We start from the raw sequence: 16,737 nt of genomic DNA on the forward strand, positions 1-16,737 counted from the left end.
TCTAGGCATCACCAGGACAAATGGTTTACATTTTATGAGCTTTTAATCTCTGATGTATTAAAATGCTTGAGTCCCTAGAACCATAACCCATGTAACCGGGTGCCGTACAGTCAATAGGGAATTTTACCTCAAACGATGTGGTCGTTAAATACTGTAAACTCGGGTAGGTGCCACTTCGGCTTTATACGGATGAGTCGCATTGGAATGAGTCATTGTCACTGCGTAGAAAGGTCTAGGAATGATTGGAATGAATTAATAATTAGAATAAATTGGCTTTCACATTACACAATACAATAATATGCTGATACTGAACCAACTGTTGGATGTTGAGGACCGGTGTAAAAGTAAAAAGTGTCCCCCCCCTGGAAAAAGTGTCCGGCCCTATTGTATTCTGCAATATAGTTCTATAGAGACCCTAACCGTCAATAGCTCAGAGATTGAAGCGCATAATAGAATCCTTTGTTCCCGGACATTTTATCCTAGGACATTTTAAACTTCTACACCGGGACCATCTGGTTTTTTCCAGAACTTTTAGAGTTCATCACACTTTCAATAGACGGCGACACACATCTCTTAGCGCATGCGCGTCTCGTCAATCCTTCTTTCTCGATTTTGAAAGTCGGCCACTTATTTTTCGGTTTGACAGGGATATTTGGCCAATTTGATTTCGAGAAACGAAGTGACAACGCTAGACTAGGTGCATGGATCCAAGAATTGCTTGGTGTCCACCCGAACAACTGGGAAAATCACACGAAGTGTGGACTAGAATCTGGGAGACACAACTGATAATGGATAGGTCTAACGTGAGTCTCAACAACTCGAATCCAAATCTGGAGCAAAAAGCACAGGAATTTATTCCTCTGGATTACACGAACAACCTGGACCAAAAGCAGGGTCCTTCAAATAGACAGCGGCAACTTAGTCAGGATAAAGAGAGACATAAAAAAGAGAACAGGGCCAGTACATACGGCTTGAATCATTCGTCCTGTGTTCATCTTTTGACGGGAGAAAATGGCGGCGGTCTCACGCCCTGGAGGCCGTCAGCAAAACTCTATCAACCTGAACCCTGCGTTCGGTGAGTTTTCCTTGAAATAATACCTTCAAATTCAATCATAGTCATATTGACAGTATGATCTAATAAATCTGTTTTTGAAATTTTCCTGTAGCTTTCGTTTTCAATATAAAACGGGCAAAATTCGCATGCGTATACCGGCGCAACAGCAGCACCAGGCAGTGTATTTGTACACTTTACGATGTACACGAATGTACACTAGCGCTGTACAGGGCAGACCTTCACATACACTACATTACATGTATGGCCCAAATATTATATCTGCTGGACCATAATGACTTTTCACTTTCATCTCTTATCATTAGTGCATGGGTGTCGCAGACATGTGGTTTTTTTTGCTTCACTATACAATACATCTGTCGATTTCTAGTGTGGCGTTATTTGTGCTACTGCTGCTACATGTATGATGTAGGCCTACCTAGGCCTAAGTTTCTTTCGGTCCTATTCTTCACGATTTGTGACCCATCACAGCAAAACCAGGCGCATGTCGCACAGAAGATGAGCCTAAATGACACCAGGAGATAATGGAAGAAATTGATGTGCTCATATTTCACAATAGGCAGACAATAGAGAAATGAACAAACAGTCCGTCTCAACCTGCCAAGCTCAGAGCGACATGCGCCTGCTTTTGCTGTGACGGGTCACATTTTACAATGGATGATTGCGACATAAACAAACAAGAGCCCAAACTTATGAAATGCCCTCACTCAGAACACATCAGAATAAGGCCTTAGTCAAGGCAAAAGTCATCATTTGCGGAGCGTTCGTTGTCATAGTGAAGTTTTGGAATGGTTTAAATGACGGGAGATGACGTTAAGAATCATAGATTTAATGAGATATACTCCTGATCCTGTGTGCCTTTTTACAAATTGGCCCTACATTTTGTTTTACAGCAAGTAGTAAAAGTAGCAATAGCATCCTCGTCTGCCTGCATGATTGCAGCCCATCCGTCGGCATATTTAAATGTATGTGTAGGCCCCTACATGTTCATTAATTCTCTATGCATTGTCAGGTTTTGTCATCAATATCTGAAATTGGGTCACAAACAACCTCTTTTTTTGGAGCCATGTCTGTCTGGTTCTGTATGTACATACTCATGGCTGGATTAAAATCTTCTAAGTCACTACTGAACAGTTAAACATCCACTCCTGCAACATTATATAGCATTCCTCAATTCAATAAATAGATCTCAAAATTGACCATGATCCTCCAATTTATTTCACTTTCAGTTTACATGATGAAATCAAAGACTTTTTCGCGTTCATGTCCCCACGTCCTGAAGAGTATGCCATGCGGGATAGCGTCGTCAGGCGGATCAAGAACATCATCAGCGAACTTTGGCCAGCTGCCCAGGTAACTTTTAAAAGTTGATCTCAACTATCCTTTATTATAGCAAGGCTTTTGATTGTTTCATACTCTCACACATAGATTTCAAGACTAAAATAGAATCCAATGAAACGATGCAAGTACCTGCTGTAGGAGGATGAATGATCTCATAGGGTTCTTTTCTTATTCTGGTCGAGTACAAACTTGACCTTAAAATAATCAGGTTTACAAAATAGAAACCGAGACATATAACTCTTTACCAGGACAAACTACCAATTGCCCAATGCAATGTCTCAAGACGACTGTCATGATTGTGAAGAAAATAAGGGTTGTTACAGTTCTCTTCAGACAATCTCTCAAAAATGTTTTTTTCAACAGTGGTTAGTGTCCTACTGTCACTGTCAGTGTCACGAAGTAGTTTACGAGGTAATTATCATACACATAAATTTTGAAACCCACAAAACCATCAAATGTTAATGTGGTGAGTTTGCTCAAAAGCTAGGCCTTGGCTTTTATGAATTGAATCGAAAGTTTCTATTGTCTGAGCAATGTCTGGTATCTTGTCTGGACTTGGCTGCTAAGAAATTGCCCGATCAGGATCAAAAGCAGAGCCTGCTACACTACAGGTTGGGTTCAGTGAAGACTTTCTGTAACCTGAAACAGTAAGGTGGGCGCTGTATTTCAGGCATGTGGTTGGAATCTATGTATGCATTTTCACTGGGTGCTCTCTACACTTTGTAGGAATTTTGTAGGGTAGTGGTGGTTGGAAGTGGTGGTATTGTTTATTCGGAGGGAAATATATTGGATAAGATTAGAAACTGTACTAGTACAACACTGTTGAAGGCTATAGTTGTGTCTCTTTACCTTACATACTGAATGGAATAAGAAGGGCTTTAGAATAACCCTGTCTGCCGACATTTTCTAAAATGTGAGAGCAAAAATATGTCTTTTTTCTTGGACTTGTTGAGATTTGTAATCTCTGATCCTTACATTAGCCAAACTGGCATTACCTCTATTGTTATAGTCATTGTCTGAACTTGACTTATTGTTTCTTTCTCATTATACATGCATTATTTAGAGCAATATTCATTCAGAATAAATCAATCTAATGCCAAAAAATAAGGCCCTGCCCTCTGTCTGCCCAAATTTTGTACACTCCTGCTCATTTGAACTGGGTTGTGCAATATAAATTCATGGCTCAGGGTCAGGGAAGGCGACAGTGACGTACCTGGTACCCATTCACTCATTGATTGATTGAATGGAATAACCCCGAAGTCCTGGCTTATACATACATTTATGACATAGTGCATTTTTCAATGGTGAAGTAGTAGTAAATATGTCATGGTTGTTGGACTGTTAGTGTTATATCAATAATGTACATGTAGGCCTGCAACATAGGCCTAGTCATTGACGTCATTGCCTGATAGTGATAATCTCAAACTGCAAGTTCGAAGGGAAACTAAGCTGATTATTGCGGGAATGGAATATTTTGGAAGTTGAAAAGATTTGGTCAGAAACTGTAAATTTGCATAAATCGCATTTTTGTACATTATCTGTCGGCACTGAAAAAAAGTTCGTGCAAGACGCCTTCTAGTCTACTGTGTAAATAGTGCATTGTAAAAAAAGTTTTTGTGCAAATCCATAAATTCAGTAACTTTTGTGTTGTGCGAGAATTGTCCCTATTGGTTCATTGATCTCGACGATGAGCATTTTATACATGTATGAACAAATGAAGGTTTCACCGAATCAACAGGTTTCACTGAATCTGGTTGATTGTATTGAAGATGATTCACCGAATCAGTTCAATGTGACAGTGACTGTCACAGGTGATAAATAGTCATAATCATGAGAAAAAATCATTACATGTTGATGCAAATTGAGCAAAATGTTTTAAAAGCATGCATACATGTAGGTCATATTATTGCCAATGCCATCAATTTAAATAGAGAAGCCTATTGCATGCATTGTCTATTCCGGTTTTTTTTAAAGAAGCACAAATCCCAAGTTTTTGGCGGTCTGTCAAACAAATTCGCCATAACAATTTGTAAAATGGAAAGATCTTAATGAAGTAAAAAAGTAAAGAAAGTATTATTTCACAAAAATAATGGCTTGTTAGCTGGTGCATACGACATGCAATCACTCTGCAATGAGAGATACTACATACTGTAGGACCTACATTGGACCACCAGACAAGCTGACGTATCATCTCTCATTGCAGCTCAATGATAATTGCAGGTTACTAAGATATAAAGTCGCCTGCTGTCTATGTCGACTAGATAACTTGTACTATCATGAAACATGAACTACACATTGTCATATTCATTGTGTTCCTCTTTTTTCAGGTTGAGATATTTGGCAGCTTCAAAACTGGACTTTTTCTCCCTACAAGGTGAGTTGGTGTGTTGGCCTATTGGACAAGCAATAGTTTGATGACTATATACGATGTATCATGCTGGGTGATTGCCCAACTAAGAAAATATTTGAGTTAGGCAGAAGTTACTCGGTACATGACAAAGAAAATCTCCTTTTCCATGACACATACCTTTCAGAATTTTGAACTTTTGATTTTTCCATCTTTTCAGTGACATAGATCTAGTTGTCTTCGGAAACTGGGAATCCCTCCCCCTGAGAACGCTCGAAAAAGCTGTGCTGGACAAGGGGATTGCCGAACCGTCTGATATCAAAGTACTCGACAAAGCGTCCGTCCCGATTGTGAAACTCACCGACAAGAAAACAGAAGTAAAAGTGGATATCAGCTTCAACATGAACAGTGGTGTACAGAGTGCCAAGTTAATAAAGGTGAGAGACTAGGAGGTCTTGAGTTCAAGTCATACTAAAAAATTGTCTTTTAAAAGTCTGTTTCTGACAGGGTTACCATATCAGATATATGTGAGTTCAACTTACAACCATTGAAATTGAGGCGCCCTCTTTATCACATGAGTGTACTGGGAGCAACAGAGAATCGAACCTCAGAGGAGACGGTGCACTAATCTTTCCACTGCAACACTCCAATGGCCCAGGGACTTATATGACTGCCATGTTGCCAGAAAAACTGATGATAAATGTTCGTGTTTTGCAGCAATACATGGAGAAGTTCCCAAACCTGAAGTACCTCGTCCTTGTGCTGAAGCAGTTCCTTCTGCAGAGAGACCTTAATGAAGTGTTCACGGGTGGCATTAGTTCTTACAGCCTTATTCTACTGACTATCAGTTTCCTCCAGGTAAGTACAAGTAGCATCCACTAGAGGGCAGCACGAGATGGCTGTTTGAAAGGTTGGAGTGGCTCTTTTACAGCCTGGTTTCAAGTGGGGACACCTACACCACAACTTCTGCGCCTTCTGTAAAAACGTTTTTGTCTTGTGGTTGGGAGGAGTGACTCAATGTAAAATGAAACCCATCACCGCTCTTGTTCATATCGTATTTAATTGATTTTTTGGTGCTTTTAAGTTGCATCCAAGAATAGATGCCACGACTTCAGATGCGAATCTCGGAACCTTGCTGATTGAGTTCTTCGAATTGTACGGGCGAAATTTCAATTACTTAAAAACGGGAATCCGTATAAAAGGCGGTGGAAGCTACATATCAAAAGACGACATGCAGAAAGACATGGAGAATGGACACCGGCCCTCTCTGCTCTGCATTGAAGACCCACTCACACCTGGTAAGGCAGTCAGTACATGTACCAGAGGATTGTCCTCTGATAATAGCAGTCATACTTAAATAATTGAATTATTGGAAGTGGAACAGTGTCCTTCACATTTTCAAGTGTGGTCGTTACCGAACTGGCCTTAAAACAGGGAGAACCCATAATATTGCAGACCAATTATGTCCGATTATCTTGTTTAAAATAATCGCCGCGGAATCCACGGATCAGTGTCTAGTGCTGATTGTATTTATAAGTTTGGCTGTTAACAAAGCATTTGAGTTTGTAGATCCAACGTTAACTCAATTTTGTTGTGTTGCAGGTAACGACATTGGACGCAGTTCTTATGGTGCTCTACAAGTTAAACAAGCATTTGATTACGCATTTCTCTCGCTCGTCTATGCCGTCACACCGACCAACAAACATCTTTATAACAGAAATGATAGGTAAGCAAGTCGATCAGTCAGGGTTTGGCTGGTCTAATATTAGGATGGCCTTTAGTTTTAGACATCTCATGAGACGCAAGTGTCTTTGTCAGAAAAAAATTCACTTATTTCCTTATCTGTTCCAGCATACTGGGACGGATAGTCCGCGTGACAGGTGAGGTAGTTCAGTACAGGGAGTGGATCCAGTCGCAGTTTTCCCAAAAGATACAGGATAACCCAGTTGTCAACAACAATAACATGCGCTCCTATGCCAGTGTTGCCACTTCAACTAATAATAACCGCCTAGGAGAAGAGAAACAGAGGTAATTCAGTCTATTTCACACGACGATTGAACAACATTGATTTTAATTGGAAACCATCCATGGTATCTCTGTACAAATTGTGGAGTAGGCTGTCAAATGCTATCAGTAGATCTTAAGTTGGTCATCATTTGAAAGAAAAATCAAGTAGTGTAAATCACTGTTGTGGCATCCTTATAACCCCTGTAGTGTAATGGTTACCTGGGAATTTCACAGCAACATTTTTCTCTGACATTTTCATTGTGTTTTCAGCATTGAGAGCAGCCAGCAGCTGAGCGAGCGTGAGGGAGAGTCTGACAACAGCAGCAACTGCAGCGGTAGCTCCATCTGTGCTTCCTCGCCATCTTTTTCTGCTAGTTCAGGCTCCAGTTCGAGCTCTAGTATTTCTACATGTTCAAGTGATACAGTAAGTGATTTCTTGGCGGTGCATTTTCAATTGTATCTTTTCGTTTTGCAAGTTGCCTTTTCTTGGTTGTTCGTATGTTATTGTACCTGGCATCTCCTTTTTGCAGCATTTCTTCAACCCCATCTTTAAAAATCTTCACACAATCGTTATGTTGCGTAATATTTTTATGTTGATGGTGGTTAATTGGTAGCTCCAAAACATTACAGACATCAAACTTAGTTTCCTGTATGTTAGACCCTAATGACGTCAATGTACACTTATTCGCTACATGATGAAAACCCCAAACGTCTACTCTCTCTTTCCAGGATTCTGATGCAAACACAGATATTCAGAAGAAGCGGAACGTAGCGCCATCTGGCAATGTACGTGAAAACAAGCCTCAGCACAAAGATCTCTCTAGGAGTCGTGAGACGACAAGACACAATGACGTCAATCGTAGTCAGAATATGAATTCTTCGCACTCGGCTCGTAGTTATCGGGGCGGGCCCCAGCAGCGCACTGTGAGTCACAGTCACTCCTCTACTGGCAGCTTACACGAGGTCAGAACACAACCTTTTAAAAATTCAAACACTGTTTGGACGAACCGTGGTGCACGGGGGGCCTCCCATGACAATAAAACCTTCAACGGCGGTAAGCGACGGAAAAACAGCAGGGAAAATAGTCGCAACCGTGTCCGATGATTGTGGCTCTCTCCGTGTAAGGAGTTCTGACTGTAAACTTGTGATCTTTCGGTGATTTCCAAATACTGAGTGAATGTTTGGTATATTTGTGGACAGATTGAGGAAATGTTTGTGGAGAAATCGAGCAGCAAGGAAACGTTCCATGGTGCCTGGTTTGGATACGTGTGCAGAATTTCGCGAATGAGTTGTATGCGATGGAGCTGAGTAGTTCTTTCAAGAATGAACTAGGGTCGCCTCCGCAGCATGTTGCCAGCGGAAGTGGAGGTGCTGTCGGTAAAGTCATTCAATTTCAAGTCCTAATTTCGTAGGCCTCACTCCGCAAAGTATCTTGGACTTGAGCTTTTATTGACCATGAACCCTACAGGAATAAGGAGGATATCCCTCAAAAAAAGTTTCAAGTGAGGCATTTAAAAGTTGTAAACTTAACTCTTTGATCCTTATGCTGCAGAAAAAAATGAACAAAAGTAATTTCGCTGGTTCTCTTCCAAGTGTAAATAAAAGAGATACAGGGCCTGCAGCTATTGCTATGGTTGGTGTAAATAGCTTTCGTCACATTATGACTGTGTAAGGATCGGGTCCATTTGGCCATTTCTGTCTGAACACTCCATGGCGATTTTTTGCTGAGCTTGATTCATGTTAAAAGTGTCTGACTGGGATTTTAGAAGTGTTGTCAGTGTCAAAGTGGGATTTGGGAATAGTGGTCACACACCTCGTCTGACACACTGGGATTTGGGAAGTGTTGTCAGTGTTAGACTGGGATTTTGGGAAGTGTGATCAAAGGTCCTATCTGTCATAGACAGTTTGGCCTCATCTGGCTGACTGTCTCGTGGAAAGTGCATTCCAGTAGAAGTCTATCAACTAGACTAGATCTTGGAGTTGCATCCACGGGCCAAGCTGAGACTGACCCTTCTTGAGTGTTTTAAAACAGCTGGCTGTGGCTGGTATTATTTTATTCTTTGGTCGCAAAGCTTGTTGATAATATAAACACGCAGCCACTTGCTGTCCAATTGATTGCAGTGATATTTTTTAGTTTGCTTGCCATACTGTGATTGCGTTCTTCTCTCAAGCAAATGTATACCTTGCTTTGAGATTTTCCCTTACAGGGCTAATCCAACTCCTGAAATTGATTTATAGCCGAAAATAATTTTGGTGGAGAGAACTGGAGACATGTCTGTTTTCTTGTATCACTCGAGGTAGGCAAGCCATAAGTCAATCATGTTCTATATAGTCTATAAACTGTCTTCTTTAGATGGCAGGAATGATGGACAAGGGGTTTGTGGGATGCCAGTGGGGGCAGTTCATGAAGAAGAATTGCGAAAAAAAGGTGAACAGGTACAGGTAAAGAGAGGCAGTGTATTGCCTTTAAAGTGAGTGTAGACAGAGGCTCTCATGGTATGTGCTCCAAAAACAAGACTACCTGGTCTGACTTCCTAAATGTGTGCTGTCCGTCTGAGGTATTCGGCAGATCGTATATATGTGGCTTGGTGCAACCTAAGTTTGGTAGAAAATGTTATAAGATTTTAAGGGAACTGTGTGAAATTTTGCCACATTTTGGTTTCAGACAATCTAGGGTGCAGTCGGCCATATGCCTTGGCTAAACAATGCCATAACGTAAGATCTTTCTTGTACTGCATTTGCTTCTTGTGATGTAAGATGCATTTTTATTATAGCAACCTTTTCCAGACTGAGGAAACCTCAAAACCATTCAGCCATGTACATGTCAAAGCTACTAACTGTTATTTTCATGTTATTTGCTGGAGAAAGTCCCAGTCTGGAAAAGATTGACGCCTGTTCATCCTTATGTTCTGTTTGTTTATTATTTGCTCTGGTGGATGAGGGCAGGACAGGATATGTTGCAGTACTTAGTATTCCCACAGTTGCATTTGGTCAGTGTCTTCCCTGTGGTTGTACACAGAATATCTCTCCTGTGTACAGTTCACTTACGATGCCAGAATACCGTCCCAGTTGAGCTGGGAAGTTCTGGAAAAACTTAGCTGCACGCGTATGTGCTCGTCCTTGTAATACCTGTATTACACATTAGTATTACTATTATTCTTTATCATGACTATGTATTATTTTGTAACCTCTTGTACTACATGTAAAAATATGTACCCATATCACTCCAGCTGCACGTTTTTAAAGGAAAAATGCAGCATTCTAGGTGTCTGTGATTGCATATCCATGTCTTTCAATTGCATGACGTTCACAGCATTTAATGCCACCTCTGTGTCAAATTTAGAAGGTAAATTTCCCTCTCTGAAGCAAGTTTTTCACCTATTGGACTTCAGATCTGCTTCTTAATCCCAGGAGACATGTAACAAGGCATAGAAACAAACTTTTGGCGGCGGGAAATGCATTTTTCAGACCAGTGATGCGAATAATGAAATAAAACTGGCCCCATGTAAGGTACCCATATCACTGTTAAAAGAGAAGATGGGATGAAACTTGTGCAATAGCAAGGCCTAGTATCACTCTCGGACCTTTATCATGCCTGTCTTTTGAACCTCATCCACCACAGTGACAATAAATGTTCAAATTGTATTTTTCATCAGCGATATTGTTACAATTCTCATCATTCCATAATGTTGTTCACCAATGAGTGAAGCGTTTCGTTTCTGAGACCAAGTCAGTGGTTTTATCAGCAGAGCTGCCAACCGGCAAAAATATGTGGTTTAAAACTTGCTCATCGTTTGGATTTTAGCATGTAAACAGGGGATTTTGTCAAGTTTATTTAAAGACTGGGTTAATCTGTACATGTGTAAAATATCTTTGTATATATTTTAAGATTTTCTTAAATGACTGTTGCGTAATGTACAGTTGAACGGGGCAAGATGATGTAAAACTTGTCATGGTTTCAGAATAAGAACTGGCAAAAAAATTGTGGTTGACATTGTCCTGATGTGTGTGAAGTGTCACTGACGACATGGGTAGTGCCGTCTGGGAGTTAATCCATCTCTGAGAAGTTTTTGAGACACTGGTGGGTAGGGTTCTGTTGTCAGTGCTTGTTGACTTGGTTTTGGAGAGTGTTAGAATAAAGTTGGCAGCTCTGGTTTTAGATTTCGTTGTGCAGACTACAGTTTTCAATATACATGTATGACATATAAACTTGCGATACTTTCTGTTAAAAACTCAATAGCGTGTTTTAAATACCTGTAGTCGTTTTTGTACATTTTGTATGTGTATGAACATGTCACATAATTGAAGGTGCATAATGTTTTTAAAACATTCCGTTTAAAAAAAGTATAAAAAGAAAACAACAAAAAAAATACAAAAAAGTTCAAAAATGCTAGATTTTATGTCTTAAAATATGTGTTGGAGCTTAAAAATAATCATGAGGGTTAAATTTGGAGGAAAGAAAAATGTTTCATAGAATTGGCATTGACATTAAAGGTTTGTCGGAACTGCTCTGGTGAGAGCTTGTCTGTTTCCTGAGTCATCCATATGCCTTTGTTAATAATCATTAAGAAATCTCATTGGCCAACAAGCAGAAAAAGGTTGCATCATCTGCATACTACGTATAACTAAGTTGTTTGTGTAATTTGGTTGCTCTGAAATATTTTAATAGCCTAATAATTCCTTTGACTGAAAACAACCGTTTTGAATGTTAACATCAGCACAGACTTGGAATGCCATTGCCCCCCCCCCCCCAAAAGTATTATTCATAATTTCAGTTTTTTGGGTCTGTGTACTGTCACTTGAACTCAAGTACTTATATGTTACCATGACTACAGTATTAAATGCAATAAACCAGAAGCACAGGGGAAGACTTAGTGACTTATGGATAACTATCCAAATGTACATAAATTATGGTAAGAAAACACAAAAGTAAAAAATCTATAAAATGAATTTATGGAGACTCATATGTCATGAAAAAAAAACACAAATAAATTTGAGTCAGTCACAAACCAAAAAAATCTGCTGCAAGGATAAATTGGTGGTCGTATATGATTTCAGTTCAAATCAATTGTATTTCTGGATTGCTCGCATGAGAAAATTGCATATAGCTTCCAAAAGTTTTCTTTCACTTTGACGTATTGCATGAACTTACTCATAAAATAAGGTGTACCAATCGAAAACTTCCAATAAAAATGCCAGTGCATCTACTTATTAGACATTTGGGACAAATAAAATGATATTTCTGCTCCAGGTTAATAACCCAAAGGAAATGTTTTGAAAATGTGTTGAGTTTCTTAAAGAAAAAATCCTCTTATTTTATTAATGTACACAACTTAGCTTTTACTCCTGTAGTGTCCATGTTGAGATATAAAATGACCTGAATGAAATGAAAGTCTAAGAAAATGCATAGTTAACAAAATCGGAAAATATATAATAGACTGAAGTGAAACCAACTAAACATTATCAAATTTTGAACAAATTTGGCTATGATTTTTAATCTTTTTTTTACAGATGGAAGGTCCATAAACTAGCTTTTATTTTTCTGTGTGAATTATACCCTTCCCAGAAGTTCTTTTGTGTTGTAATAAGCTTTTATCGACTAAGTTTTTAACTTGATTTGCACCAGTTTCATCAGGATAGCATCGCTTTCAATCAGTGGATATTGGCGATGGCTGTGACAGCATTGTAAAGGCTTCGTCACTGCAACACACTTTGTGTTCACTGAAACATTTCGCAATTTGCTTGAACGCTGCCATTTCTTTACCAATTTTCAATCTACACGTATATGAATGAGGCAATTATAAACTGAGGCTGAATTCATTCCATAAAAGTCGATCTTTCTGATGAATCCGGTGAAATCAAACTTAATTAAGAACGATTCTTCAATTTTATTCATTGCTATATCTTATTTGAATGATATCCAGATATATGCACAGGGTTTCCCCGAGTCCTCAAATCTATGTAAAGTCCTTTGTCTGTTTTGTAAAATGTCCCAGAAGACTTGGAAAAATAAACTTGTTTCATTCAAAAGTTTATTGTTCATTGTTGTCTGTTAGCTGGAGATTCAGATTTTCTCATGGCCCGAAACTGAGCTACAAGACCAATGATATGGAATGCTTGCATTAAAGGCCTACAGCAGTGTGACTATCAGGAGCAGATCGGAGACTGGTGGAAGCGAACATCAATGCCTTTCACAACCTTTGGTCAAGGGTTGGATTTCAGATCAGACAGTAGTCTCCTTTCAGATCAGACAGTAGTCTCCTTGTTTTGAGACGACAACTACACTTGATGGTTGATCAGCAAGACCATCTTGTTTGAAGGGAAGTGAACCAAGCTTCCCTGGCTCAAAATTACAACACAACACGATAATTATATCACTAATACTAGTAAATACTTTATTTCTCCATTCAAATATCCGATACAACAATATCTACAGGCGATCTTCATACCAAAATGACCAGCAGACCAGTGCCATGCATATCCAAGCGTTTCAATCTTTCCTGCCTCCCTGAAAAGGGCCATCTCCATAAGTGCTTATCGCCATGATTTCAATTTGACGCTCAATTTCCACAAGCAGAGGACTGGAGCCAATAGCTCACCTGTATCTTTGTCGTTCAGAACGTGTCAAATGCCTGGAGAGCGTAAATTGCGGCAATATTTTATGACCATGGACCTTTGGGTTATAGGGCCAAAGGACTGAAATGCCAAATACCGGTACTGCGAATGACAAAGAGACCTTCTTAGTTCTTAGTTTTATGGATAAAAAGTTGAGAAAACTTCTATTATTTTAAGCATGATGTGAAAAGCTCTTCTCCTATCGTGGTTTAATTTGCGATTTGATCAGGAACAACAACTTTTTGGCAAAAACTGCACCCAACACATTTGGAGATTCTAAGACTAAATTCTATCATTTCAACTTTGAATACAAATACACATATTCATAATCTATACATGGACAATTAAAACAATGATTTGATATTTCTTTGTTCTCCTATTCTTTCTACATAAACATACATACAATTGATAAGGACATGTTTCACATGGATGACCACCAGAGAAATTTTTATGAAAGAACAGTAAATCATAACTTCATCTTGCACAATATAGCATCATAAATATAGACCCGACTTTAATCGCGAGGTTGACATATAGTTAGACTGTCAAACAAGTGGTTGAGAGAAATGAAACGGCCAGGGGCCATTGTGCTCACCGTATAGATATTTGGTGCTTTGTAATTCATCCAGATTAAGAAACATTGTACATGTATAGTATATAGGTCAAACCAAAGTCGGTATGACATGTGATGTATCGTTGCTTGGAGTAAGTACCATAAGAATATCATCAAAAACAAGTCAATAATAAACGAGATATTGCACTTTTTACCTATTTTAGTTTTGGCCTCCTGGTGGCCGAGTTGAGTACCAGATCAGATCGAAATTCGGTGTCCGAGGTTACATGACGTAGGGAGTCATGTGTATCAAATTTCAAGTTCAAAGCTTTAGTGGTTAAGAAACGTGCCATAGTTACAATCAAACGACAAATTTACGCCATTTGACCTCTGTGACCTTGAAAAGCAGGTCAGATCAAAAACTCATATGATATGTGATGTATCCTTGCTAGGAGAACCTACCATAAAAATGTTATTGAAAACGAATCACTAAAAATAAGCAAGATATTGCACTTCTTACTTTTTCCATTATGGCCCCCTGGTGGCCGAATAAAGAATCAGATCGAGCCAAAATTTGGCATCAGAGGTTATCTGATGTAGGGGGTTATATGCACCAAGTTTCAAGTTCATAGCTTTACTGGTTAAGAAACGTGCCATAGTTTACACTCTAACGGCCAATTTACGCCATATGACCTCTGTGACCTTGAAAAGTAGGTCAAATTGAAAACCCGTAAGATATGTGATGTATTCTTCCTAAGGGTACCTACCATAAAAATTTTATCGAAAACAAGTCACTTATAAGCGAGATATCACACTTTTTAGATTTCCACTTTTGGCCCCCTGGTGGCAAAGTTGAGAATCAGATCAAACTGAAATTCAGCACCAGAGGCTATGTGATATAGGGGGTTATATGTACCAAGTTTCAAGTTCATAGCTTTAGTGGTTAAGAAACGTGCCATAGTTTACACTCTAACGGCCAATTTACGCCATATGACCTCTGTGACCTTGAAAAGTAGGTCAAATTGAAAACCCGTAAGATATGTGATGTATTCTTCCTAAGGATACCTACCATAAAAATTTTATCGAAAACAAGTCACTTATAAGCGAGATATCACACTTTTTAGATATCCACATTTGGCCCCCTGGTGGCAAAGTTGAGAATCAGATCAAACTGAAATTCAGCACCAGAGGCTATGTGATATAGGGGGTTATATGTACCAAGTTTCAAGTTCATAGCTTTAGTGGTTAAGAAACGTGCCATAGTTTACACTCTAACGGCCAATTTACGCCATATGACCTCTGTGACCTTGAAAAGTAGGTCAAATTAAAAACCCGTATGATATAAGATGTATATTTGCTATGAGTACCTACAACAAAAGTTTCATCGAAAACAAGTCACTAATAAGCGAGATATCACACTTTTTAGATATCCACATTTGGCCCCCTGGTGGCCAAGTAGAGAATCAGATCGGAGAGAAATTTAGTGTCACGGGTCATCTGACCTAGGGGGTCATGTGTACAAAGTTTTAAGTTCATAGGCCTAGCGGTTAAGAAACGTGCCACTGTTTTTGAACTAGGATACGACGACGACGACGACGACGACGACGACGACGACGGACGACGACGGACACTGCGGTATTGTATAGACTCCCCTACGGTGAGCCAAAAATCAGCAATACAGTCCATAACCTCACTATAATGAAATGCTGGTACAGGTTGATTAAAGCAAGGAAGGCCTGCATGCACTCCTCCGAATACATCCCATTACATGCATGTATTGTGTCGATGTATTTACGCAGGTTGAATGGTGCCTGTAAAGTAGACCTAGGCCTATGTGAAACTGATGACCGATAACTCACTTATAAAAACAAGTTGACACAGCATGTCTCAGTATGACCGAGACACTGAAGGATACATCATTGATCAATGATGACTATTTGGCCTGAAATAATACAATTATCACTGCGTCTATAAGGACGAAAGCAGCAAAAGGCCAAACTCAGCTAATCAAAAGCCCCTGAAAATGTAAGTCTAAATGGACAGTATTCTCTGCGATTACGAATGATTGACAGACTGTGATGCTGTCAAACTGTCTCATTATGTCATATGACAGTGCTGTTCCGTAACTAGTGATGCATGGTCAGTCCAGCTGTCCGGACAGGTGCGTCTTGACGTAGAAATAGTGATGTCATAATGTGCAAGATGACGACGATTATGCGATGGAATTGATTGGTCAGTTCTTCGATGACATCACAGCAGCGTCGATTAATATCCTTCCCCCTCGACACCGGCTTGTGTCATAAGATCAGCGATATTTTTTTCAAGGTCATCGATGTTATGTCCCATTACGTCGAGTGATTACTGGTTAAGGAAAACACAGTGTTGTTATAAAGAGGGTAGATTTTTAAAAGTGAGGTTCGAATTTATTGGTTAAGGATGTTGTGGGGTGAGGCTGTATTTAGTTACTTTGAACAGAGAAGTGCAGAGTAGGCAGACAATTTTTGTTGCATGCCATCATGATTGCAGGTAGCAGACAAAAACACTTGTTCACGGGGCTCTTCATGAAAGACATGGGTCTTTCATGAAGGATTTTTCATGTTTATTGCAAGCAATATGATTTAATCTCCTGCCATGATTCTAGCTAAGGTGTCTTGGTTTTTAATGAGATAATGCCAGCCCAGCACCAATGTGGTCTACAGATACTAAAACTAAAAACTAAAAGCTTGAAAAATATCTGTTTCACCACCACCACGGCAATAGGCTAACTAAATGACATGCACAGCAGTGAGTTTTGAGAAACTA

The 16,737-nt window shown here is 39.4% G+C and overlaps 1 protein-coding gene across 1 annotated transcript; it reads left to right on the plus strand.

The window, feature by feature from the left end:
* Positions 1–484: 484 nt before the first annotated feature.
* On the plus strand, positions 485–12,791 carry LOC135496109 (terminal nucleotidyltransferase 4A-like). Its single transcript, XM_064785246.1, has 10 exons — positions 485–1,075; positions 2,302–2,425; positions 4,741–4,787; positions 4,981–5,197; positions 5,478–5,618; positions 5,845–6,058; positions 6,363–6,486; positions 6,612–6,788; positions 7,038–7,191; positions 7,497–12,791. Exons 1-10 carry the CDS (start codon positions 702–704, stop codon positions 7,869–7,871), a joined length of 1,947 nt encoding a protein of 648 aa, XP_064641316.1. The 5' UTR covers positions 485–701; the 3' UTR covers positions 7,872–12,791.
* The last annotated feature ends 3,946 nt before the right edge of the window (positions 12,792–16,737 follow it).

This window comes from Lineus longissimus, chromosome 11, assembly GCF_910592395.1.
Source record: "Lineus longissimus chromosome 11, tnLinLong1.2, whole genome shotgun sequence".
NCBI lineage: Eukaryota > Metazoa > Nemertea > Pilidiophora > Heteronemertea > Lineidae > Lineus > Lineus longissimus.

What these genes read in the sequence shown, in the direction of transcription:
- LOC135496109 (XM_064785246.1), top strand. Translation starts at nt 702, where the DNA reads ATGGATCCAAGAATTGCTTGGTGTCCACCCGAACAACTGGGAAAATCA. An exon ending in AGAGTGCCAAGTTAATAAAG is followed by an intron (nt 5,198 to 5,477) that starts GTGAGAGACTAG and finishes CGTGTTTTGCAG; the next exon opens with CAATACATGGAGAAGTTCCC. An exon ending in TGACTATCAGTTTCCTCCAG is followed by an intron (nt 5,619 to 5,844) that starts GTAAGTACAAGT and finishes GGTGCTTTTAAG; the next exon opens with TTGCATCCAAGAATAGATGC.